Here is a 27,467-nt window from a genome sequence, read left to right as displayed (position 1 = left end):
TATAATGTAATACAAAAAATATATAATATTTTATTATACTGATATTAAATATTGCTGCATTGTAGGGAACTTGCTGATTTTTTTTGTGTGTGTGTATTGGTTCGGTATCTGATCCAGTGAAACTATTATTACTTTTAATAATTATTTGGCTGTTTCTGTTAATTGACATGACTGTATCACCATTACTTCACCTGCAGAAAAAAAGATATTTTTACCATCTTTTATAAATTATTTATATATCATAGTTTAATTTTCCATTACTTAGCTAAACTTGACAAGCAGTTTAATGATAGTGGTAATAACATCTTTATTTTGCTTCTGACTTAAATGAGAATATCTTGAACTTTATAGTTATGTGACAGTGAATAACTTTTATGTACATTTCATTAAGAAGGATTCATAGTTATATTCCCCTCTCCCCCAACCCTAGGATTAATAAATAAAAAAAGAGTCAAACGTAAAGGACTTCAAAATACCCTGTCAGTGAGACTTCCTCCCATCACAAAGTTTGCAGCGGGTAAGTAACTTACTGTGTTTTGGGAAGTTCTGCTTTGTCATTTATTTCTTAATATACATTTCTTTATTTTTTTTCTATTTTAATAGATGTTTTTGCAAATGTTAATAAGCATCTGGAAGGTAACCCAAGTGCATGCTAATCTTGTGTGAAGACTGAAAAAGAGTTATTTCTAATTTGAACTTGTTATCTATTAATTTCAGGCTTTGCTCAACTCTAAGAGCTATTAATAAACAATATTTGATATATCACTTTGTAGCACTTTTTATTCTGTCATATGCCTAATATAATGAAATTCACTAGTATAAAAAGGCAAGAACTGAGGACACAGAGCTCTGACTAATTTAATAAGATCTAAATACACTGAGATCTTAATACCTACTATCTCATTTGAGCAGTGCTTCATTCAAAGAAGTAATTTGAAGAATAATAGTGCATAGGTAATGGGATTGAAATTATTGATTGAAAACTATCATAGAAAAACTGTATAAGCATTTTTACTTCAAGGTTATCTTAACAACCTGATGACTGATATTTTTTTTAAACTTTAATTTTGACCATCCTCCTTTCTGGTTTTTATCTTAGAACCAAGTGACGTTTCTAAAAAGATATCTGAATCATGTCACTCGTCTTAAAAATCTTTCAGTGGCCCCTTATTACCTTTAGGGTGAATCTCTTTTCTTTACATGGCTTTCAAGACACTTTGCCGTGTGGCCCCAGTTGCCTTGCCCTCCTCTCTCCCCACAAGAAAATGCTTCACTTACTTGCTGTGCTTAATTTTGTTCAGGTTACTCTTGGACCTGTGTGCACCCTTCTACCTCATCCTCCCAGTTAATTTTTACTTGTTTTACGGCTTCTTTCATGGAGCCATTTATTACTCTTCCCAAATTTCTACTTGTTTTGCTGCTTCTTTCATGGAGCCATTTATTACTCTTCCCAAATTTCTTAGCAAACTTCCTGAGTGCTCTTATTAGGCACAATCATACTTCACTGTAATTTCTGCTAATCAGAATCTCTTGTTAGATTGCAAGCTCATTACTATCAGGAATTACATTTTTATAATTGTGTCCCTAATGTCTAATGATAACATGGAAGATTAGGTGCTTAATAAATGATAGGTGAAGAAATGAGTGGGGGAATGAAAGCAATTGGTTTATGATTTTAATTATGTTTTAGAGGAAGCTCGTGAAAGTGACTGGGATGGTATCATTGCTTGCCATCAGGGTAAGCTATCTTGCTCAACCTGGAACTATCAAAGATCTACAATAGGTGCTTACTTTCTTAAGCCAAAAGAGCTGAAGAAAGATGACATTACTGCAACAGTAAGTGAGCTTGTTTCCCCCCATAAAACCATCTTGTAATCTTGTTATACTCAACTTTATTGATGATAATATTGGTTGAAAGAACATAAACATTTTCAAATTAGTCCCTAATAGTATTAAGTTTTCCAGCTTACAGAGAATTACTTTAGGTTTAAGTTAAGCTTTGCTTAATCAGATGTAGTATGTTGGTTACTTAAATTTTCTTATTCATATAGGATTACTCAGAATACCCTTTGAAGATTATTTCAGCATTAATTAATATATACATATATATATATATATATATATATACGTTTTAATATGTTTTTTTTTAAATGAACTATATTTCTTTTTTTTTTTAATATATTTTATTGATATTTTTTTACAGAGAGGAAGGGAGAGGGATAGAGAGCTAGAAACATCGATGAGAGAGAAACATCGATCAGCTGCCTCCTGCACACCTCCCACTGGGGATGTGCCCGCAACCAAGGTACATGCCCTTGACTGGAATCGAACCCGAGACCCTTCAGTCCGCAGGCCGACGCTCTATCCACTGAGCCAAACCGGTTTCGGCTGTTTTATTGATTTTAAAGAGAGAGAGAGAAAGAGAAAGAAACAAACATCGATGTGAGAGAAACATAGTTTGGTTATCTCCCACTTCTGCCCCAATCAGGGATGGAACTAGTAACCCTTTGGTGCATGGGATAAAGCTCCATACAACTGAGCCACATCAGCCAGAGCTACTAATATATTTTTTCACCTGAATTATGTTGAGTGTACAGTATTGTATTCAATAAATATGAATCTGAAGGTTTCTTTCCCTCTTTATTTTCATCCTTCCTTACTTCCTTGATTTCTTTCACTATATGAGTAGGATTTAGGTAAATCTTTAATGAGTAATAGGTGTAGAAGTTATTTTAATCCTTTATTGCTTGTTTTTCTATGTATGTCTATTGTGATAAATGCATTTTAGAGAAATTCTGATTGAGTACTGTCTAAGCATATTTAAATACAGATTTTAAATGCCAGTGTTTATTTTTAAGTTCTTATTCCTCTTTGAAATTTTATTTTTGTTTTCTTTTGTTAATATGTGAATCTTCTGTTAGGTTCAGATTTAAGATAAAAAGAAAAATGTCAAATTTGGTTTGCAGAAATATTGCCTCTGCTTTTTCTTAAACAATTTTATTGAGATATAATTCACTCATTTAAAGTGCACAATTAATTCAGTGGTTTTATATATATTAATAGAATTGGTGCAATCATCACCAAAATTTTATCAATCTAATTTTAGAACATTCCCATCACCTCAAAATGAAATCCTGTACTGTACTTATTAGCAGCCATCCTCAATCTCTCACTTTTTTTCTCTCCCATCTCCCTAACCTAGACAATCACAATTTACTTTTTAACACTATACTAGAGGCCAGATGCACGAAATTCGTGCAAGAGTAGGCCTTCCTTCTCCAGGCTGCTGGGACCCGGGCTTCCCTCGCAGCCCTGGCTTTGTCCAGAAGGTTGTCCAGAAGGACATCTGGAAGGACGTCCAATCTAATTAGCATATTACGCTTTTATTATTATAGACTAGAGGCCCGGTGAATGAAATTCGTGCACAGGGGGTGTGTCCCTCAGCCTAGCCTGCACCCTCTCCAATCTGGGACCCCTCTCACAATCCAGGACTGCTGGCTCCCAACTGCTCACCTGCCTGCCTTCCTGATTGCCCCTAACTTCTACCTGCTAGCCTGATCACCCCCTAACCACTCCCCTGCCAACCTGATTGATGCCTAACTGCTCCCCTGCCAGCCTGGTCACCCCTAACTGCTCTCCCCTGCAGGCCTGTCCCCCCTCCCCCACAACTGCCCTCCCCTGGCAGGCCTGGGTCCCCTCCCAACTGCCCTTCCCTGGGTCCCCTCCCAACTTCCCTCTTCAGCCGACCTGGTCACCCCTAACTGCCCTCCCCTGCAGGCTTGATCGCCCCCAACTGCCCTCCCTTGCAGGCCTGGTCCCTCCCAACTGTCCTTCCCTGCTAGCCATCTTGTGTCCACATGGGGGCAGCCATCTTTGACCACATGGGGGCAGCATCTTGTGTATTGGAGTGATGGTCAATTTGCATATTACTCTTTTATTAGATAGGATATTAGATAGGATAGATAAACTAGAGGCCTGTTGTACGGGATCCCTTGGCCTGGCCTGCAGGGATCAGGCCTACACCCACTCTCCGACATCCCCTGAGGGGTCCCAGATTGCAAAAGGGCGGTTCACAGGTGACACACCCCAGAGTTGGGCTCTGGTTCTGGGTGTGTCACCCAAGAACCGCAGCTGCCAAGTCACTGCAGCTCCAAAGCTCCTACGTTGAGTGCCCCCTGGTGGTCAGTGCACATTATAGCTACCGGCCTATAAATAGCTTGGGCATATATATATATATATATATATATATATATATATATATATATATATATGATAGATATATAGATTTGCCTAGTCGGCCATTTCATATAAAGGGAATCATACAATATATGATCTTTGTGATTGGCTTCTTTTATTTAGCATAATGTTTTCTAGGTGCATCCATGTTGTAGCTTGTATCAATACTGTATACCTTTTATTGCTGAATAATACTCCATTTTGTGTATAAACCTTATTTTGGTTAGCCATTGGTCAGTTGATGGACATTTGTGTTGTTCCTACTTTTTGGCTATAAATATTGCTATGAACATTGGTATACAGATTTTTATGTGGACATGTGTTTTATTTCTCTGCATTTATATCTAAGAGAAGAATGGTTAAGTCATATTAATATAACTGTTTAACATTTTTGAGGAACTGCCAACCGGTTTTTCAAAGAAGCTGCATTTCTAACCAGCAATGTATAGAGGTTCCAATTTCTATACATCCTAGCCTTGTTACTGTCTGTTCGTTTGATTATTGCCATCCTAGTGAGTATCTCATTGTGGTTTTAATTTGCATTTCCCCAGTGACTTAATTATGTTGAACATTTTTCATGTGCTTATTGGCTGTTTGTGTATTTTCTTTGGAGAAATGTTTATTAAATCCTTTGCCCATTGTTTAATGGAATTATTTATCTTTTTATTATTGAGTTTTAATAGCTCTTTATATAATCTGGGTACAAGTACCTTATCAGATACATGATTTGCAGATATTTCTCCCATTCTCTGGGCCATCATTTTGTTTTCTTGCTGGTATCATTTTCTGCCTAAGATTTTTTAACTTTAGTGAAGTCTAACCTATTCTTTTTTTATATACTGCTTGTAGTTTTAGAAAAATCATTGCTTAACCCAAGGCCATAGGGATTTACCCCTGGCCATAGAGATTTACCCCTGTGGTTTCTTCTAAGAGTTTCATAGTTTTAGCTGTTATTTTTAGATCTATAATCATTTCTGAGTTAATACTGATATCTAGTTGTTCAGCATCATTTGTTCAGAAGATTCTTTTACCACTGAATGATCTTGGCACCCTCGCCCAAAATCACTTGGCATTATGTGAGGGTTTACTGCTGGACTCTCAGTTCTCTTTTATTGCTCTATATGTCTATCTTCATGCCAGTACCAAACTGTCTTGATTTTGGTATCTTTTACCTTTGTAGTAAGTTTTGAATTCAGGAAGATTCAAATCTTCCGAGTTTATTCTCCCGCTCTCCACCCCCCAAGATTGTTTTGGCTATTCTGGTCCCTTGCATTTCCATATGAGTTTTAGGATGAGCTTGTCAGTATCTGCAAAGGAAGCAGCTAGGATTTTGAAAATACTTATTAAAAGTTTAACTACACATTTGATCCTATTTTTACAAGTTTATTTGTAAGTATGTATGCTCTATTAGCCATAGTACAAAAATCCAATCTTAAGATTTTATACTATTTTCTAAATAATAGAGATTCTGTCTTAAGTGTCTTAAGTTTACCTGCTCAGTTTTGTGTAGTGGTTTTGATAGAAGTGGTAATGATAATTACAGTTAACAGGTTTTTCTGTGCTTGCTTTGTTTTAGTGTCTCTGCCTAGCACATTATTGTATATTATCCTCACAACAATCTTATGATATGGTCTATTGTTAGCCTCTTTTTATTGACAATAAAACTGAAGCTTAATATAATGAGTAACATGCCTAAGGTCAGTAAAGCTAGTAAATGGAAGAGCTGTGATTTGAACCTAGACCTATTCAATTTAGAACCTGTGTTCTTAACTTACAGCCTATAATGATAACTAATAGATCATTGAGTATATGCATATTAAGTATATGTATATACTTAGTCATATGTTTGGCAAACTCAGCTACCTGGAACAAAACCAATAACCAGTAAGTAATAAGCAAAAGTATTTATTAGACAGCCCATGCACTAAAGTACAATTTGTTACTCAAAGGTAATCCTCTTAGTTTACTCATTTTGCTTTGTTTATGCTGTCTTTGATAAGAGATTAGCGTGAATAAGTGAAAAAAGGAGATTATAGAAGCAGGCCCACTAACAACAGTAAATTTTATTAAAATGAATACAAGTTCACCCAGGCCGATGTGGCTCAGTTGGTTGGACATCATCCTGTGCACTAAAAGATTGCCAGTTCGATTCCTGGTCAGGGCACATGTCCAGGTTGCGGGCTCGGTTCCCTGGTAGGGGGTGTGCAGGAGGCAGCCGGTCTATATTTTGCTCTCACATGGATGTTTCTCTCTTTCTCTCCCTTTCCTTTCCTCTCTCTCTCTCAAAATCAATTAAAAAATAATTAAAATAAATAAATACAAAGTATAAAAGGAATAGCAAGCACATCGGGGTCCTTTGCTACTTGTAGGGTATAGCCTACTATCTCCATTAGTTCCTGATATTATAACTACAACATAGTGCAAACATTTATGAGTTTTTCATGTTTGTGGTAAGATTATGTTTGTGTTCTGTTTAGAAAGAGAGAATGCTTTTTTAAAGATTAGTTTATAATATATATTTTTATGGAATAAGCTTTAATTATCTAAAAAAAATAATGTAAGTGGGACATACTTAGGTGAATGCTATGTAAGTATGTCTTGACTTGGGTCATAGTGTATCTGAGTCAGGACATACTGCTTTGAACAGTAACATAGCCTCTAATTTTTTATTTTAGGTTTTAAAGTTTATTTCTTTAGGCATAAATTTAGTAGTATTTTCAATTCTTCCTTGGGTGGGTAATATCTGACTGACACACAGTCACAATCAGGGATTTCTCTGGCCACGACCCAATATGGAACCAGTCTCATGTTTTTAACATAGAAAAAAAGACACCTCGTTAATACAATATTGACTGACACTTTAAGTATTAAGATATGAGTTTATTTTAGAGAAACTGCTTATAAACTAATGTTTTCTATGTAATGCCTCATGTATTCTCTTCCTAATATGTCATAATTAAAATATTTTGAGCTTTTTTATTGGACATTTAATGGTAGGTTTTTAGTTTTATATAGCTGTAGAAGCAATTACAAAAGTAAGGTAAGATAAAGACAAATTAGGGAATGGAATGCTTTGACTTTAGCACTGTGGTGAATAAAAATTGGAGGCCAGATAATAACATAATTATTCTGACTTTGTAAATTTCACCTGAGTTACTTCGGTTATGTTTTATGGTCTTGGATAATAACTTCTTCATACTTCTTAGAGAAAGGAGATAGGATCAAGCAGATATTTATATATCCAAATATGGGAATGTTTAAGAAAATTAATGAACTAATTAATTTATCATGCCATGCTTTATTTTTAAAAAGAATAAGGTAATTAGTAGATAAAAAACACTATGGAAGCTAAAGTACAATAAAAATATTAGTTATTTGCTGTGTCACTTGTGTTTAATTTTTTTTTTTTCCCTAAGGCAGTGGATATAACTTCTTGTGGAAACTTTGCTGTAATTGGTCTCTCATCAGGAACTGTAGATGTATATAACATGCAGTCTGGTATACATCGAGGAAGGTTTGGTGAGGATCAAGGTATTGCATTTTTTTCTTATTAAAAAAATAATATAGATAAGTATGAGGCTAATAACTCATTGGCATGCATTAAATTCTTGACTGCCAGCCATTTTGCTACAGTTATGGATGGGCTATTGTCAACTCTGTATGACAGATACTGCCATTACATCTATAGCCACCATGTTGAAATACTCAGAGAATTAAGTCACAGATGTTACGAGAAAGTAGATAATATACAAATTGAAATTTTTGTTTTCTTCTTGCTTTAAGCAGAAAATCTTAACTGTTTTTTGAAACCTTTGTGTATTAATCTGATGGACTTTGTTTTCACTCGAGCAATATAATAATCTCCCTACTCCCTAAAATTCAGAGTAATACCAAATTTTAGGGAAGGTAAATATTGGAACTTAGATATTTAAATAAAGGAATCACTCTTTGTGCAGTATTCAGAAAGGCAATATCAATTCTTATTCTTTTTTCTTTTAACATATGCTTTAAAGCTCATAAAGGGTCTGTTAGAGGCGTTGCAGTGGATGGATTAAACCAATTGACAATTACGACTGGTAGTGAAGGATTACTCAAGTTTTGGAACTTTAAAAACAAAATTTTAATCCATTCTATGAGCCTTGATTCATCTCCAAATATGATGCTGCTACACAGAGACAGGTAAAGTTTCTCTTTTAACGATAATGAATTTTCCTCTTGATGTTTTTGGTGAAAGTTCTTAATTTAAATAAAGCATATAATTTACCAAGTGGGGGAAAAAATCAGATTTTTTAAAAATATATATTTTAGCCAAAACCGGTTTGGCTCAGTGGATAGAGCGTCAGCCTGCGGACTGAAAGGTCCCGGGTTCGATTCCGGTCAGGGGCATGTAACTTGGTTGCGGGCACATCCCCAGTAGGAGGTGTGCAGGAGGTGGCTGATCGATGTTTCTCTCTCATCGATGTTTCTGACTATCTATCACTCTTCCTTCCTCTCTGTAAAAAATCAATAAAATATATTTAAAAAAAAAATAAAAAATAAATAAAAATATATATTTTATTGATTTTTTTACAGAGAGGAAGGGAGAGGGATAGAGAGTTAGAAACATCAATCATCTGCCTCCTGCACACCTCCTACTGGGGATGTGCCCACAACCAAGGTACGTGCCTTTGACTGGAATTGAACCTGGGACTTTTCAGTCCACAGGCCAACGCTCTATCCACTGAGCCAAACCGATCAGGGCAAAAATCAGATTTTTAACATAAAAAGAACAGCATTTTGCTTATTCATAATCCAAAGGTACACTTGACTTAAAAAATTACAATGTCTGTGAGATTTTAGTTCAAGTTTTTGTTTGTTTGTTTGTTTATTAAAACTGATGCATTTATCTTGCTAGTGGCATTCTGGGACTCGCCTTGGATGACTTCTCCATTAGTGTTCTGGACATAGAAACTAGAAAGATTGTCAGAGAGTTTTCTGGACACCAAGGCCAAATAAATGACATGGTAAAACAAACTAAATGTTTAAACAAAACTTGACTCATTTCTGCTTCTATTTAGGTTAAAAATGTTCAAATAATTGAAACCGTTTTCCTTGAATAGCATTAAACTACCCATCATACTAGTATGAGGAAATATTTAAAAGAAATAATTTGGAGAATAATTTTCAGAGATTTTTAAGGAAAATCCAAAATTAAAAGGAAGTTTAATATTTCTCAGGGAGTTAATGCCATCAGATTAAAATATATATCGCAGAGTTTATCTTTTTCTCTTAGACTGCAAACAGGACCAAAATATACTTTAGAGATTGAAACATAAGTATATCTTTTCTGACTTAATATTAAACTAGGCTGAAGGAACTTATTTCTGGTTTTCTACATGCATAAAAAATAATACTAGGAGACTTGGAATATCTGGTACCTGGTATGTGCTAGTTTTGTTTTATTTCTAGAGTTTGTATAGCTTAATTCCAAAAGAGTTTAACTGATAATGTGATTTAGCTTACTATTGTATTCTTATGGAGGGATGTATGAGATGATAAGAAGCACTCTGCTTTAAAAAGTGTATGTAGAGGACCATATTAAGTTTATATTGTCATTTTGTATCAATTGCAGATTCCTTGATTTATTTGAAAAGAGAAAAAAATAAAAATAAAATCCTAGCTACTGAATGCCAGTTCCAATAGCTACTTTTACTTATTCATTCTCATACCAAAAATCAGAATTTGCAATGCTTACCCATTTCCTTAAAAATAAGGAGAAATGGTCAGGAAATGGTGTTCTGGAGATTGGAGATTGGTAGAACTACCCATCAACAGAATTTGTTGTGACAGTATCTATAGAAATGAGGGTGGGAGTGAGGTAATTATGGTGAAATAGCATTTTTAAAAACATCTGTCAGGGCCAATAATCTTCCTGTTGTTGTTTTTTTCCTTCTCACATTTTCAACTTGTGTGTCTGGAGTTTCTACTACTCAGTATTAAATTACTCCTCTTAAATTAAATCTATGAGATTTACTTATTATTTTCCCCGTCCTTTAATAGCTTGTTCTATTCTGTAAATTGATCTCTCTATACCTTAAGTTTTGAATTTCCACAATATTACTGCAGCCCTGATGAACAAATTAGAGTTCACTTATCCAAATATCATGTGCTAATATGGATAGTCATGATCCCTGTGATGTGCTTAGACTTCTGGATGAATACAATCTACTGCCATTATAAACCCTAAAGTTTTTCCTGTTGGGCCTTCTTCCACATCTGACGTGATTTAAGCCTCAAAACACTTGCTACAGCCAAGGAGAGAGCTATTATTACTCATTTTTACTGATAGAAAAGCTATACCTTCTTTATGAGTAGTTTATAGTGTAAATTTATTTTTAAACACTTTCTGCAGATTTAAGTTATATTTTGGAAATCAAACATGATTAATAAAGAAAAGATTTTTAACTGAAACTATAAGTAAAAGTATAATGACTTTTTTAGTAACTTTAATATTTTAAGATAATTTGCATTCAAAATTAGGTTTATTCTTAGAAAGCTAGACTCTTTTCAAGAAAATGTAGTTTTTGTTGCTTTCACAGATACATTGTAATCAAATTAGGTAACAAAATATTTCTACTAGTAATTGAATGCTCTCAGAACAGCAGCTTTATATTTAAAAATGATTTGTAGTTAAACACAGTTTGTTAATTGTCTATAAATATAGGAGATTCTGGAGTAAAGATTTAATTCTATAAAAGCCTAATCCTTATCTATATCCAAATCAGTGGTATATAAGAAATGGTTTCTTTTATATAAAATAAGGTAGTCTAAATTTTACTCAAACTTAGTTTTTCATGTAGTCTGCATCTTTTAATTTATTGCATTCTTTAAGCTGTTAAAAATGCAGGCACAAACATTAAAAACATACATATACATGTATACACACACACACAGATTATGTATATACTCTTCTTTATTTTTTTTAACTTAAAGGCTTTCAGTCCTGATGGTCGTTGGTTAATAAGTGCTTCAATGGATTGCTCTATCAGAACTTGGGACCTTCCTTCTGGGTGGTAAGTTTATTTTTAAATCCCTAACCTCTATCAGAAAATTTCTCAATCATTATCTTTTACCTGTAATTAATGGATTATGTGCTTTTAAAAATATGACTCAAACTTTTATTTTGTATGGTTTTTTGTTCATATTGAATTTAGTTAAAAGGTCAAAAACCTTAACTTTCCTTGATGTATGTTATATATTCTCTGTCTCTAACATAATTCTTGAAGGAAGACATTTTAGATACCTTCAAGAATGAAAAGATTTGGGTAAAACCCAGTAGAGTTCAGAAATCTATCTGATAGACTTAAACTTGCTACTAAAACAGCTCTCAAAGAGAAAACATTATCTAATTCCATTAATTAATTTGAACATTGGAGACTGAGAGAACGTGTGTATGTGCTTTGTTGTTGTTAAAAATTATATAGGAATAGCCCTGGCCTTTGTGGCTCAGTTGGTTGAGCATTGTCTCATGCACCGAAGGGTCACAGGTTTGATTCCAGGAATATACCCAGGTTTTGGGTTCAATTCCTGGTTGTGGTACATTCAGGAGGCAACACATCATTGTTTCTCTCTCCCTCCTCTCTCTCAAAAATCAATAAAAAAATATTCTTAAAAATTATATAGGAATAGATGCAATTTAAAATCATATTAACATAGAATTGCTTAGGAAGGAGTGATGGGAATAGCAAAGTATCTAATTAACAAGAATATACCATAAGGAAAGACATTGGTGAGAAAGAAGATGGTACTTTTTAATCTTCTGAAATATTTCTAAGTTACTAAGCTCTGTCTAATTCTACTTACTCTTTTTTTTTTCTGAGGAATTAGATAAGCTCATACTTGAAAGCACTTTGACCTTTAGAAAGGAAAAACCCTGATGTAATCATTTCCTTTCAAGTTTGCTATAGGAATGAGGCACAGCTATTTATCCAGCAAAGGCATCTGATTTGGAATATGTGCAAAAAAGAGTGTTGCTAATTAGTCCAGCTCTAATAACTAGGAACTTTTGTCCACACATGTTTCTCTTTTTCACTTAAAATATAGTAAAACAAAATTTAGTTACTGGACTGTGTCCTCTGACTTCAAAAAGTTCACCTAAAGTTGGTATTTCCTTACTTTAAAAAAAAAAAGGCATCATTAGAAATATTGGTAGTCTAGGATTTTTGCTATTTTTCTAAAAATGAACATTGTAATTTGAATTGCTTTAATTATAGTAGGAAAGTTGTACAAGTAATAGAGTTGACATATGCCCTTGTCATTTTCCTTTTTAGTAGCTTTAGTTCACATTAGATGGGAGAGATAGGTTAATGTTCAGTAGTACTAAATTGGCAAAATATTTTTACAAAGTGGCAAGTTTATCTTTGGAATGGAAAAAATAGGATCTAGAAGCATTTAAATGTATCAGTCTTTGACTCAGCATTAGTCTTTCTGCTAAATCTTTTATTTCATTAAAAAGTTGAGCAGATTTAAATTTGATAAGTTTTGATTCTGATATCTTTAGGTGAACACTGGGGTTATTTTAAATGAATACAAAGGCATGAAGTTGGCAGAGACACAAAAACAAGAAATGAGTCACACAGGGATTATTAAAAGAAAATGTAATTATATCTACATTGATTAAACCAAAGCCTAATTTTAATAAAGACAAAAATAAGGACTACTTTGGCTAAGATTGGAAATGGAATAAATGAGGAAGCTTGAAAACATGTCACACAACTGCTGCTGTCTAATTGCAACTAAATTAGCATTTACCATTAGCAACTAAGCACTTTATATACTTTTATTTTTCATCTCCCCTCATATTTGAATGGGTGTAGGTACTATTACTATTATTAGTTCCATTTTACAAATGAGGAAATGGAGGCTCAAAGAGAAGCAACGTGATTTGCCCATGGTGGCATATTTCATAAATTACGTTTTGCTGCAATAAGCATTGGAGGAAAAAACATTTCCCAACAGTTGTGCTTTCCACCTTGCTTGGGCTGTGTCATATGTTATTAAGAATGAACTAATTTTCTTGATGTAGAAGATAAAGAAGTGAGGATTAGTGTTTCATCATACACCCATATGTAATTGTTGGGGTTTTTGATTCCCCTGTTTTTGAATCATAATTTGTATAACAAAATTTGGAGATTCCTAGTTCTTTCTTCAGTATGCAGCTTCGTCATTTACATAACACGTTAAATATTTAAGGAATGAATATGCTCATTACATAGTCTGAAAAGTGAAACTATTGATGAGTAAACCTTTGGGTGTGGTAACATACAGGTGTTATCTACCTGGAATTGTGCCTGTCTAAAACAATTGCATAGGCACTGAACTGTTTCCTGTAAAGTTATTTTAAAGTAGAGAAAGTTTTCTTATTTTGTAGGGTGCTCAGAGAAGCAGAGTTGAAATTTTTTGTCATTCCCTACTACTATCATCTTTATTTCTTCTTTTTCAATCTACTGGAAGTACATGTTGAACTCGTTTGGGGATGAGAAAAGTATAAAATAGCTTTAATAGATTTTTTTAAAATATGTTTTTATTTATTTAGGAGAGATTAAAGGAGAGGGAGAGAGATAGAAACATCCTATCTAATAAAGAGGGAATATGCTAATTGACTGCCACGCCCTCAAAGATGGCGGCGCCCAGTCCCCTCAGCCCCACTGGGGTGGTAGGTGCTCAGCCAGTCTGCGCGCCTGTCTCCAGAGTCCCCCAGTCCCCTCAGCCCACCAGCTGCCCAGGGCTGGCCCGAGGCCCAGGTAACCAGGGCTGGCCAAGGCTTGCGCTGCCGGCAGTGGCAGCAGCAGAGGTGTGATGGGGGTGTCGCCTTCCCTTGATCGCCGGTGGCCTCCCGCCCCTGAAGGCTCTTGGACTGTGAGAGGGGGCAAGCCGGGCTGAGGGATCCCTCCACCCCCCCTCCAGTGCATGAGTTTTTGTGCACTGGGCCTCTAGTCAATGTTAAAAGTGAATCATTGATCCACTGCCTCCTGAATGTCCCCTGCTGGGAAATAAGCCTGCAGCCCGGGCATGTGCCTTGACCAGGAATTGAACTGTGACCTCTGTGACCTCTTGGTTCATGGGCCAATGCTCAACCACTGAGCCACACCAGCTGTGTAGCTTTAATAGAATTTTGCATTTTGTTCTGTCTCATTGCTGTTTTCTGAGGAGCATTACATGAGAATAATTGGAATAGAATATTATTTTGCATTTCTCCCTGAGGCAAAACCATCCCTTTCTTCTACTCATTAAAGATTTTTGTGTAAGGTGATTCCATCACTTTGGAAATTGATCATCTACACACTGTCTGCATTTGTTCAGGATATAACCCAGGGGTGGGGAACATCCAGCCTGTGGGCTTTATAAGGCCCTCGGAATCATTTGGTTTGGCCCTGGCAAGGCATTAGATGAGTTAATTAAATGTTTAACCAAATATAGCAGGCTAATTTTTAAGTTGACAATATTATTTGACCCACAAATGATGTTATAAATATCCAAATGGCCCTTGGCAAAAAATAGGTGTCCCACTCCTGATATAACCAGAAATGACTTAGTATACAGGGCTCTGTGCTTGAAAATCTGATTTCTTGCAGTGAGGATTTTATTAATGTTCTCTCAAAAAGTATATACCTTATCTGGGACTTTTCATTCTGTGACCTTGGCAGGGACTATATGGTAGTTAAGTCTGGGATTAAGCCTTCACACTTACACTTTATGAATTAATATGGCCATGTAAAATATGCTTTGTATGTGGAAATCATCTTCCTCAATTTAATGCTTTTACATAACGGAAGGTCTGTCTACCCACACACAACAGCTGTGGAATCAAGTTGCACAATGAATTTGACAAAATAATTACAGTATTATATAAAATAAATTTGCTCAAGCAGTAGATTTTAGATTCTCTTTTTAGCAGACATGTTAGGACGTTTCACCCCTCACATAGTTAAGTTAATGCACAAATATTGATCAAGACAAGAAATGGTAAGATCTGAAACTAATGTGTTTAAGCTTAATTTTCATCTATATACATTGGAGTAATGTTTCTGCTCTGGGTTATTTGGGTTAAATAACATAAATAATTTAACAGTCTTTGGTATATAATAAGTGTTTACCAAAATTTTATTTTCCCCAATTCTCTTGATTCTCAAGAGAAGGGATTCTTGTGAGCTTCCAGAGTAAGTTTGAGCAGAAATCAGACGGGTTATTATTTACCTTTTCCCCCATAACTAAAAATTAAATAACAGTCATTGTCCTGAGCACACTTTGGTGTGTGTTTCCAGTGTTCCTAATTTTAAGGCTTATTTTCCTATCATTCATCATTTAAGTTGTACAGTATTAATTACATTCTGAACAAATTGAGAGATTTTTAAAAAAATTAATCCTCACCTGAGGATATTTTCCCATTGATTTTTAGAGAGTGTGGAAGGGAGGGTGAGAGACAGAGAGAGAGAAACATCAATGTGAGAGAGACACATTGATTGGTTGCCTCCCGCCTGCACCCAAACCACAGCCGTGAATCAAGCCTACAACCTAGGTATATGCCATAGATTGGAATTGAACCCAGGACCCTTCAGTCCATGGGCCGATACTCTATCTACTGAGCAAAACCGGCTAGAGCGGGAGATTTTATTTTTGACAAGTCACTTAATGTCTCCACTGGAGAGACTTCATTCACATCTGCACTGCTCATGAATCACCAGTGTAGACATTCCCAGTATGTAAATGTGCTGTTGAGCTGCTTTTTATACTTTAGTTTCAGCAGTGGTTTTACTGAGTTTATAGTGATTAAGGGTACAGACTGCTTATATGACATTCTTGGCTCAGAACTACCTTGAGCAAGTTTTTAAATCTTACTGGGCCTCATTTTCTGATCTATATGTATAATCTATCTATCTATATAAATAGGTAATATGCAAAATAGCCAGGCGTCACGACCGGCCCAGGAGGAGGCTGCATCATGACAGCTCAGGCCAAGCTGTGCGCTGAGAGGCAACTGCGTGCTGCCCCCAGCCCCAGCGGACACACACCAGGGGAGGGGGCGTGCTCTGAGTGGCTGCGGTGCGGCTCGGAGCATGCCCCTGGTGGGTGGCGGCAGCGGCCGGAGTGAAGCAACCCCAGTCCCAGGTGCCTGGCAGCGGCTGGAGCAAAGCAGCCCAGGTCCCAGGTGCCTGGCGGTGGCAGGAGCAAAGCAGCCCAGGTCCCGATGGGTGGCGGTGGCAGATAAAGCGAAGCAGCCCAGGTCCTGGGTGCTGGAGGGAAGCTGGTGCTGGCAGGGGAAGCAAGGCCTATTTTGGCACGAATCTTCGTGCATTGGGCATCTAGTTTATATAATAAAAAAGACAGATCTGCCTTATAGGGTAGTGAGGATTCAATTAGTAGACTCAAAGGCTCAGGATACTTCTTAGCATGGAATACTAAAAAAAATTGTTAACTATTGTTACTGTTTTTCTTGAAATGATGTTTTATTTAATGTAGATTCTGAACTTCAGTCATTTTGTTGTGCCTTCCCATGGATAATATACTGCCTTCAGTGAATAAAATAGTTTTTAAAATAGCTGTAATTAAAACAGTATATTTCTCTTAAAGTACACAAAGTATTCACACCCTTTGCAGAAGCTTCCTTTGCAGATCTTTCTCTTTGCTCATTAAATTCACTTATGTCACTTCCTGCTGTCTCCATCCTAGTTCAGATCTTTAATGCTGTTAGATGACTGCTAGCACAATTTCACTCTTCTTCCTGTTCAAATATACTCTACATTCTGATGGCAGATTTATTATGAAAGTGAAGATTACTATCTGCTCACAAGCCTTCAGTGACTTTTCATTGATTAAAGTAAAAACAAACTTAGGTGTTTTGTATTTAAGAGCCTGTATGTAGCCTTATGCTTATGTACCAAACTGCACTCCTCACTAAACCCAGTTGTGTTTTCCTTCGCCTTGCCCTCCACACTTCCCTCAGCCAGGATATGCTTTCTCTACCATCAACATCCATTGAATCGTATCCATTTGGAAGGCTCATCTCCAACACTGTGTTTTCGGAGAAGCCTACACTGAGCCTCCTACCTGGGGGTGATTACTCCCCCTTCCTCCCCAACTCTTCAACCCCTCCAACTTTTCAAGCTATGAGACTAATTTTTATACACTGCTTTATGGTTATGCTCTGTAGACTGAATTCTTTCATATGTTTCATGTATAGTGTGGTTACCTATTTGAAAAACAGACTTGCTTGAGTTTTTTCCATTACTATTTTCTTTTTCTTATTTATAGTCATTTTATTTTAATTTCTTCTGTTGCCTAAGCCTTTTATTATTTTCACTGGGATAGCAAAAATACAAAAGAGTACTGATAATTAGATTTATTTAAATGTGTGACATCTTCAGAAATGTTCCCAAGTCAGTCTACCAAAATTCCAGAAAAAGAGCATTTCCTCCTGTGTTCTCCCTGTTGAAACTTTCTCTGGCTAATTAATCAGTTTGATGTTCTGGGTCATTCTCATTAAGAGAGGTTATTTTCACATAGTAATATTACTGACAAAGCTCTTTGTTATTGATGCCTTTCTGGTATTGGTGATTATTAAAAAATAAAAATGAAACTTTTCTGTATTATCTCATAGTATTTTAACAAAAATATATTTGTGAATTAAATGTTTTGGTAGAGTTTAACATCTTGATCCTTTTTATAGCCTTATAGACAGCTTTTTGTTGGACTCAGCTCCTCTCAATGTTACTATGTCCCCTACCGGAGACTTTCTGGCCACTTCCCATGTGGACCACCTTGGAATTTATCTGTGGTGAGTTCATTCATATAGTTCTGTTTGGGGTAAGGAGGAGAAGGAAGATGATATTGTCAGACAACCATAGTTGCTAACATCACCTTTTTTTTTTTTTTAATTTATAAAATGGAAATGTCACATTGTTGACAGAGGGTTAGTTTACCATAAGTTTATGGCTAATTCAACATCTGCTTGATAATTTAGAGACCTTTGTTCAACCACACAATTGATTTTTATCTGTTATCTTATTTAGCTTTTATTTTGCAGAAAGGATATGTGAATTTTAAAATGTTAGAAAAATAGGACTCCCTAGCCAGGTCCTGGCCCTCCTGCTACTACCCCAATACTGCTTTATAACCTTAGTGAGTCACCTGTCAACTTCAGACTACTTTATCTAAAAGGCATTGTTTGGGAAAGGTGCTTGCTAAGATCATTCTAGTTGCATAACTCTTTACACCCAACTCCATTGTGACGAACATGTAAGAGGTCAAGGTAAATGGTCCATCATCTGGGCCAAGAAAAAGTGTTGGGTATTTCCTAAGGTCAGATGTCTATGTCTTTTAACTGTTATTAATTATTGGGGAAGAAAAAAAAACTTACCTTTTTTTTCTAATTATAAAACTTTCTAATTAAATTTTTATGACACAAAAGTAAATTCAGTATGCCATTGAAATACACTCTATGGCCGAAACCGGTTTGGCTCAGTGGATAGAGTGTCATCCTGCGGACTGAAAGGTCCCGGGTTCGATTCCGGTCAAGGGCATGTACCTTGGTTGCGGGCACATCCTCAGTGGGAGGTGTGCAGGAGGCAGCTGATCGATGTTTCTTTCTCATCGATGTTTCTAGCTCTCTATCCCTCTCCCTTCCTCTCTGTGAAATATCAATAAAATATATTAAAAAAAAAAAAAAAAAGAAATACACTCTGGCCACCTTAATAAGCAAAATGGAGTATCTCCTGGAATCTGTGAGGCCTGAACAATCAAGATAAGAGAAGAATAGTAGCTATGGGACCTTAGCAGCTATGTAGTATCACTATTAATATAGCTCAGAACCTGATTTCCCCAACTTTTATTTTTCATTCTAAATTCATAATGTATGGAAAACAGAATCTGATTAACTCACTTTGGGATAGGAAGCTACATCTTGATTAGTCATCCAAGGTCATGGTCATGGTCATGGTGCAGGGTTAAGGTAGCAGAAACATGGCCACTTAGAGGGCCATTCTATGGAAGGAGAAATCCACAATCTCAGGATCTGATTATCTTATTCTGTGTCTGACTTAACTCTCTGAGTCTGTCCTTCCTTCAGTTAGGTATTATTTTCTTAACTGAAGGTTGACAATTGTCAAAACAATATAAGGATATGGAGATTGTTACTTTATAAAAGTACTACTTAGTACTGATCTCTCAAATACTTTTGTGTACTACATTAATGATGTTTATGCACAGCTTTCTTGTGGTAACATCTATGACATGAATCAAGGCATTTTCAAATTAATACTATTTTATTTATCTTTGAGGTTGTTTTTAAGTTGTACATGATTAGAATCTGTAGCCAAATTCAAGATTGTAGAGTAATTGAAGTTTTTTTGTTTGTTTTTTAGACCAGTAATTGAAGATTTTCCCTAAAAAAACCCTATATTTATAAGTTTTAAAATATGGCTTATGTTTTTATTTCTCAGGTCCAATATTTCCCTGTATTCAGTTGTTTCATTACGGCCACTTCCCACAGATTATGTTCCTTCAGTAGTGATGCTTCCTGGAACTTGTCAAACCGAAGGTAATCACAAAATAGTAATTTTTTGAAGTGTAATATCATAAACCTAACATGGGGGTATTGCTACTGAAGGCAAAGTTTAATCTATTCAATCAAAGTATTATTTAAATGATATGAAATATTTTGAAGGAATTCATAATTTTTTACAAAAATGTGATTGATAAGATTATCTATTGGTATTAGGGAGAAGTGTTTTAGGTCTTGTGATGGGAATTATAGTTAATATGAGAAGATGAAGAAATTAAGAGTTTAACAAATCTACATTGAGTAAACGTGTTATGAAATACTAATGGATTTGGTCTGAATTAAATTTCTTTTACATGATAAAAATATTCTGTGTTAATTTTTTTTTACCCCCAAATTTTTGTTTTCAGATGTAGAATTATCAGAAGAAACCATAGAACCAAGTGATGAAATGATAGAGTATGATTCCCCAGAACAGTTGAATGAGCAGTTGGTGACTCTATCCCTCCTTCCTGAATCACGGTGGAAAAACCTTCTTAATCTTGATGTTATTAAGGTACTATTATAGCACAGTGAATATTCACCCCTAAAGACACATCACAGAAGCATTTTCTTTAGTAGAAATAGCTTCCCCAACTTTGAGAGCTTGAAAAGGAACAGTTAATACCTAAGAGCATGCCATTTAGTTGAATCCTATTTAATCTATCCAGAATTCTCTTTATATATATTAATTTTGAGAGCATTCAGCAGACCTTTGGATACAGCAGAATTACAGCGTACAACTGCAGAGCTATTAAAAATTTGATGTTTTTAATCCAGCCTCTATACTACTTTTTTTAACTCCTAAAACAAGAAAAATATATTGCCACCACATGTGATATCTATCACTAGTCATTTGGAAATGAAAAGACTTTCACTAGTCTTTTTAAAATTAAGCTTCAATAGCATTTATTATTCTTATGCTACTCTGCCAACTATAAGAAGATGTTTAGAGCTTGCTGTGTTGGATCCAGGCATGTAAGTGAATAAGAACTAGGTACTAGGTAATGTCCTGTGGCAGTGCCAATGAAAAAAACCTGGTCCCTTTGTATTTGAGGAAATTATAATTTTACATAAAAAACAGATAATATATTAGTGTTTTTCAAAGCATGTTTCATGATCCTCATTTGTGAGTAGTGAAAACAATTGAGAGGAATAGACTAGAGTAGAAAATTTTAGAGGTCATCCTGTGATAATGCTAAGCATCCTAGCTAATAAAAGAGAAACATGCAAATTGACCGTACCTCCGCTACGCCCACAAGCCATGCCCACCAGACAATCAGGAGCAAGTACGCAAATTAACCCAACAAATATGGCGGCGGCCACAGAGCTGGAGCAAGCAGGAGGCTTGGGTTGTCCCTGGCGATGGAGGAAGCCAAGCTTCCCACCTGCCCCGGCTGGCCCTGGCCTCCTCTCAAGGCTACAAAGTTTCAATTATAGAAGATAAATAAATCCCAGATACCAGGGCCTCCTCTTGGGTCGCTGGGGGCGTGGCCGGCCTGCAAACCACCACAGGCTCCTTGCCCAGGCCGCCCCATGCCCCAAGGGAACCCTCACCCTGATCCGGGACACCCTTCAGGACAAACCAGCCAGCCCCCACCTGTGCACCAGGCCTCTATCGCAGTGGTCAGCAAACTCATTAGTCAACAGAGCCAAATATCAACAGTACAACAATTGAAATTTCTTTTGAGAGCCAAATTTTTTAAACTTCTTCTAATGCCACTTCTTCAAAACAGACTCACCTAGGCCATGGTATTTTATGGACGAGCCACACTCAAGGGGCCAAAGAGCCACAGGTGGCTCGCAAGCCGCAGTTTGCCTACCACGGCTCTATCCTATCAAAGAGTAATATGCAAATTGACCGTCATTCCAACACACAAGATGGCTGCCCCCATGTGGACACAAAATGGCCGCCACAAGATGGCCAGCAGGGGAGGGCAGTTGGGAGGGACCAGGCCTGCAAGGGAGGGCAGTTAGGGGTGACCAGGCCAGCAGAGGAGGGAAGTTGGGGGCAACCGGGCCTGCAGGGAAGGGCAGTTGGGGGGAGGGGGGTCCCAGGCCTGCAGTGGAGAGCAGTTGGGGAGGACCAGGCCTGCAAGGGAGGGCAGTTGGGGGGACCAGGCCTGCAGGGGAGGGCAGTTAGGGGTGACCAGGCCTGCAGGGAAGGGCAGTTAGGGGTAATCAGGCTGGCAGTGGAGCAGTTAGGCATCAATCAGGCTGGCAGGCAGAAGCAGTTAGGGGCAATCGGGTAGGCAGGCAGGCGAGCAGTTGGGAGCCAGCAGTCCTGGATTGTGAGAGGGATGTCCGACTGCCCGTTTAGGCCCGATCCTGGTAAGATTGGGCCTAAATGGGCAGTCGGACAACCCTCGAAGGGTCCCAGATTGGAGAGGGTGCAGGCTGGGCTGAGGGACACACCCCCATGCACGAATTTCATGCACTGGTCCTCTAGTTGATTATGAAGCTTGGTTTGGTTAGATATACACATACATTCACTGGAGGTCATATGTATGCAAGTCATATTGTGGGCTGGCCATAAAAAAAGTGTAAAGACTTCGATAACTATGACAAAGTAGTAAGTATTTTTGTAACTAATAACTTAGTACCCAAACAGATAGGAGTGTCTTGGGTAAGGTAAGTTTTCACATGTTAATTTCCTCAAAGCTGTTGCCCAATCTGTCAGCTAAAGGTAGTGCTCCATGGACTAGCTTTAAAAACGATGCATGAGCCCTAACCAGTTTGGCTCAGTGGATAGAGCATTGGCCTGTGGACTCAAGGGTCCCAGGTTCGATTCCAGTTGGGGGCATGTACCTTGGTTGGGGGGCACATGCCCAGTGGGGAGTGTGCAGGAGGCAGCTGATAGATGTCTCTCTCTCATCGATGTTTCTGGCTCTCTGTCCCTCTCCCTTCCTCTCTGTAAAAAATCAATAAAATATATTTAAAAATAAATAAATAAAAAATAAAAGTGACTTGGGGAAAAAAATGACACATGAAAAAGTATAAGTAATAGATGAGTGAAGGGAGTAATCAGTAATGCCCAATTATTAAGCTAAGTTTTTGAACTACTCTGTTTCTTGCTAAGATATAGTTTGTTTTGCATAGAAACTTAAATAGAAACCTTAGTGAATGATTTTATGAGAAGTGCTCACTTCCAATATTTTTATATCCTACTGAATGAAAAATGTTAGAATTTTATATTTGTTTTGTGGCAATTTTTCTACTTTTGGTTTTCTGTAGGAGATAGATAATCTCCAGAGTGCTGTGTCGCTCCTCCAAAGCCTTTTATTTTTATTTACAGTTCATGGACTGTCTACCTTGTCACTCTGTAGCAGTGACTTAGAAGTGAAACTGTGACTCTTATTCCTCTACCATCTCAAAGAAGGGCTGTACTTACCCTGTAATTTAGCAGTACTTTATTCTGTTTTCAGGTAGTAACTTTCTTTTATTCCATTCCTCTTTAAGGCCACCAATATCCCTAGTTTTCTTTCAAAAAGCAAATCTCCCTAAGGTTACAGAGCTCCTGGGATGGAAGAGGAATAGTGGGAGGTAAAATTGTGAGACCCCTCTATCAGTCAGTTTACCATACAAAGCCTCCTCATCAAATGCTCTTGAGATAGTGATGTGTAGTGTGTAGTCATCAAAACTAAATTCTGTTGGGAAATCCGATAGTGGTTTTCCTGATTGAATTTTACTAACACTTAAAACATTTTATAAACAGGCAAATAGTATTCTCTTGCTTCTTAAAAAACACAAATTACTAAGGAAAAATAAAAAATTTCAACAACGTAGAAGAATTAGGGATAAGCTTCACAAAAATATTACACCTAATTACTTCTAAAGGCTCTGGGCTCTGTGAAAATATTGAGCATTTGTAAATTTTGCTTTTTAGCCCATCTTGATAAAAAGTTTATATTTTAATATTAAAGAATTTCAGAAGTGTTTGATTATTATTTCTTCACCTAAATATTCATGTTTCAGGAAAACGAGGTGTGTTTGTCTTAGGGCTTCTCCTGAACCCTGTCATTTCCCTTCTGCCTTATTAGCAGGGGTTCTGGAGATTTGCATTCGGAAACCCACTTTAAAGATACCTGTGATGGGATTTTATTTTAACATTCTAATCTGAAAATTTTTCATTCCTTTTTGGACTTCTTTTTTTAATTTCTTGAGAATTAAATATTAGTAACTGTTAGCCAGATGATTACTTGCTTGTCTTTTTATTTTTTTCTCTTTAATCAGAAAAAGAATAAACCAAAGGAACCTCCCAAAGTACCCAAGTCAGCACCATTTTTTATACCAACAGTTCCTGGCCTTGTACCCAGATATGCTGCGCCTGAACAAAATAATGATCCACAGCAGGTAAAAACCAAATTGGAGCGTTCTAAGTATATGGGGAGGGGTGGGTGTTTGTATTATGCAGTTGTAGTTTTTTTTTTACCAACACTCAGTTTTATGCATATAGAGTAAATTAATGATAGCTTTTAATTATAGACTATATATATTTTTTGTTACACTTGTGTTTTTGAATAATGTGTATTTGTTTTTAAGTCTAAAGTGGTAAATCTTGGAATTTTGGCTCAAAAATCAGATTTCTTCTTGAAACTTGAAGAAGGACTCGTGAATAATAAATGTAAGTTAAATTATAAAATATTTACCAAGTATCTTTAGCTTATTTTACTTTCTATGAAAAGAAATTGAGTGAAATATTAGCAGGTTTCTCAGTAGCTAAAAGAAGATAGTAAGAATTAAAAGGGTTGAAACTTGGGTTTTACTCTGAAGTAACTTTAGCTTTTCTACTGTTATATTAAACTAGAGGCCTGATGCATGAAATTCGTTCAAGAATAGGCCTTCCTTCCCACAGCTGCCAGCACCGGCTTTCCTCTCATACCCGGGACCCAGGCTGGCTTCCCTCCAGCCGTCGGCAGGCACCGGGGACCCTGGCTGGCTTCCCTCCAGCCCCGGCTTCATCCAGAAGGACATCCGGTCTAATTAGCATATTACCTTTTTATTATTATAGATGAGTGACACTAAACTAAGATGATATTGACATTAGAATAGTCTTTTGAAAATCTTCATACATTTTACATGGAAAATTAGATTTTTTTCTAATGCTTTTATTTTTATTTACAAAAATAGTTTGCCATACATTTTGGGAATATAACAGACTTTTGTCTTCAATGATTTTAGATATTCCCAAATTATCTCATCTTTTTGAAAGCTATAATCTGTAGCTAGTAATGATAAACAGTAAGAGCTATAAGCAATTACAAAATCACAATCACTCTCTTATTTGATTTATCCTCTTGTCTGTTCCAAATGCTTTTGTTTTTGTACCAAAATCACTCGAGCCCACATTTGCAAAGTCAAAGAATGGTACTGATGACTGAAGAATAGCAAGCTCATAAAAGGAGTTTTATTTTAGGGGTGGGAGACAAAGAAGAGAAGCACTAGTGTAGAGTTTTTAGTACTTTTTATTGTAATTCTCTCATTATTCGTACTGGTTTTATTTAATTTGGTTTATTCTACTACTTAACAGAAAAAAATTAACCCACAGAAAGAATTTCCTGTGCATTTTGCTTGGGGTATGAGTGGAAAAACTAGTTTCCTAAGTGAACTGATGTAGGTAATAACAGGATTCTTTTTAAAACTTAATACAGATGATGCGGCTCTTAACCTTCTGAAAGAATTAGGTCCATCGGGAATTGAAACAGAGCTGCGGAGCTTGTCTCCTGAATGTGGCGGGTCTGTAGAAGTTATGCAGAATTTCTTAAAAATGATCGGAATGATGTTGGACCGAAAGCGTGATTTTGAGTTAGCCCAGGCATACCTTGCATTGTTTCTAAAGGTAAGTCTAATGTAAGACAGTACTTCACAGCTTGCCTTCCTCTGAAGCAATGTCTTCTCATTGCACTTTCTGCAAAGATGGAAATTTTCTATGCCTGTGCTGTCCAGCATGGCAGCCATTTGTCATATGTGGCTACTGAGCACTTAAATGTGGCTGATGTGACTGAGAAACGGAACTTTTTATTTTATGGGAATTCAATTAAATTTAAACAGTCACCGGTGCCTTGTGACTACCATACTGGGCAGCTGGACTACGCAGTTTTGTAGTTTTTAATTTAATTTAATTATTTATTTATTTAAATTTTTTAGAAGAATTTTGACTCAGCTCTGAATTTTCTATGACATCTATTAACTTTTTAAGTAGTTACATTTTGGCTGTTTTTCTGTGATCATGAAGAGAAAGTCAGGTTTTATATTAATTTTTTGCTTTGTTTTTTCTATGCTAAGGTAAAAATACTTTTCTTTTGGTTGAAGGAGTTTCAAGTGATTTGGCAATAACAGAATTGCTATCATGACTAATATAATGGAACACTCATGTTAATTTCAGTAGAATAATGGATTGAAGGAGGTAGATAATGCTGATTTTCAGTGATAGCAGATATTCTTCATCAGTGTATAAAATCTTTTCACTTGATCTGGTTATTTAAAATTATTTATAAAGTAGATAGTTGGTAGCATGTGGTATAAAAAAATAGAAATGCCACTAATTGTTCCTATATCCTTTCCCAAATTTATCAAAAAAAAGAAAAAGTTACTTAAATCTTTAGAAAACAAAATAAAGAGCCCATCTGCATGTATTACCAATGGGTTACAATTGAAGGAAAAACTTAAAGAAGCATAGAAAAAGGATTTAGTGTAAGAACTATGTCCTTGCTTCTGGGTCTATTTGAGGACTATTAGTGGAGGGGAATGAGGACCACTTCACTTCTGCTAAGGGTGTGACAGTACATAAAGGAACTCAAACTAAGAAAAGTTTGATAGAGGAGAGGGAAATGGGAGATGGTAACAAATCAGCAATTAAGAAAAAAAATATTCAGAAGGTGTCTTCTGACATTTCTTAGTAAAAATGTTGAGTCCAGAATAGACAAAATTTAATTTTCTTAAATGTTCAACTATTTTTTTTTCTTCAGTTACACCTTAAAATGCTTCCTTCAGAACCAAAACTTCTAGAAGAAATGACACAATTGTCATCCCAGGTGGAAGAAAACTGGATTCATTTGCAATCACTCTTCAATCAAAGCATGTGCATTTTAAATTATATTAAAAGTGCTTTGTTACAATGAAAATAAATTTGTGATTTTTATAAACTGAAGACTTTTCTATTAAACTAGAGGCCCGGTGCACGAAATTCGTGCACAGGGGTGTGTGTGTCCCTCTCCAATCTGAGACCCCTCGAGGGATGTCCGACTGCCTGTTTAGGCCCGATCCCACTGGGCCTCACAATCCAGGACTGCTGGCTCCCAACTGCTTGCCTGCATACCTTCCTGATTGCTCCTAACCACTTCTGCCTGCCAGCCTGATCACCCCCTAACCACTCCCCTGCCAGCCTGATTGATACCTAACTGCTCCTCTGCCAGCCTGGTCACCCCTAACTGCCCTCCCCTGCAGGCCTGGTCACCCCTAACTGCCCTCCCCTGCAGGCCTGGTCACCCCTAACTGCTCTCCCCTGCAGGCCTGGGTCCCTCCTAACTGACTTTCCCTGCAGGCTTGACCGTCCCCAACTGCCCTCCCTTGCAGGCCTGGTTCCTCCCAACTGCCCTCCCCTGCTGACCTGATTGCCCACAACTGCCCTCCCTTTAAGGCCTGGACTCTCCCAACT

At 36.7% G+C, this 27,467-nt stretch overlaps 1 protein-coding gene across 3 annotated transcripts in view; it reads left to right on the top strand.

Moving 5' to 3' along the window:
* The window catches only part of WDR36 (WD repeat domain 36), a 41,966-nt gene extending 15,011 nt beyond the window's left edge, over window positions 1-26,955 (top strand). For 2 of the 3 annotated variants that reach the window (XM_080681511.1, XM_080681513.1), the window contains exons 11-23: window positions 431-517; window positions 1,691-1,836; window positions 7,653-7,767; window positions 8,250-8,415; window positions 9,131-9,239; window positions 11,209-11,288; window positions 17,942-18,049; window positions 19,713-19,810; window positions 20,182-20,327; window positions 24,044-24,163; window positions 24,353-24,434; window positions 25,462-25,649; window positions 26,779-26,955. In XM_080681511.1, coding sequence (XP_080537637.1) covers window positions 431-517; window positions 1,691-1,836; window positions 7,653-7,767; window positions 8,250-8,415; window positions 9,131-9,239; window positions 11,209-11,288; window positions 17,942-18,049; window positions 19,713-19,810; window positions 20,182-20,327; window positions 24,044-24,163; window positions 24,353-24,434; window positions 25,462-25,649; window positions 26,779-26,931 — 1,598 coding nt within the window. In that variant the 3' untranslated portion in view covers window positions 26,932-26,955. The remainder of the gene's footprint in view (window positions 1-430; window positions 518-1,690; window positions 1,837-7,652; window positions 7,768-8,249; window positions 8,416-9,130; window positions 9,240-11,208; window positions 11,289-17,941; window positions 18,050-19,712; window positions 19,811-20,181; window positions 20,328-24,043; window positions 24,164-24,352; window positions 24,435-25,461; window positions 25,650-26,778) is intronic. The other variant, XM_080681512.1, reaches the window with a different exon arrangement.
* The last annotated feature ends 512 nt before the right edge of the window (window positions 26,956-27,467 follow it).

The sequence above is a fragment of the Plecotus auritus genome (assembly GCF_963455305.1).
Source record: "Plecotus auritus genome assembly, chromosome: 7".
Lineage (NCBI taxonomy): Eukaryota > Metazoa > Chordata > Mammalia > Chiroptera > Vespertilionidae > Plecotus > Plecotus auritus.
The sequence above is the reverse complement of the archived record's forward strand: the minus strand, read 5'-3'. Positions and strand labels throughout refer to the sequence as shown.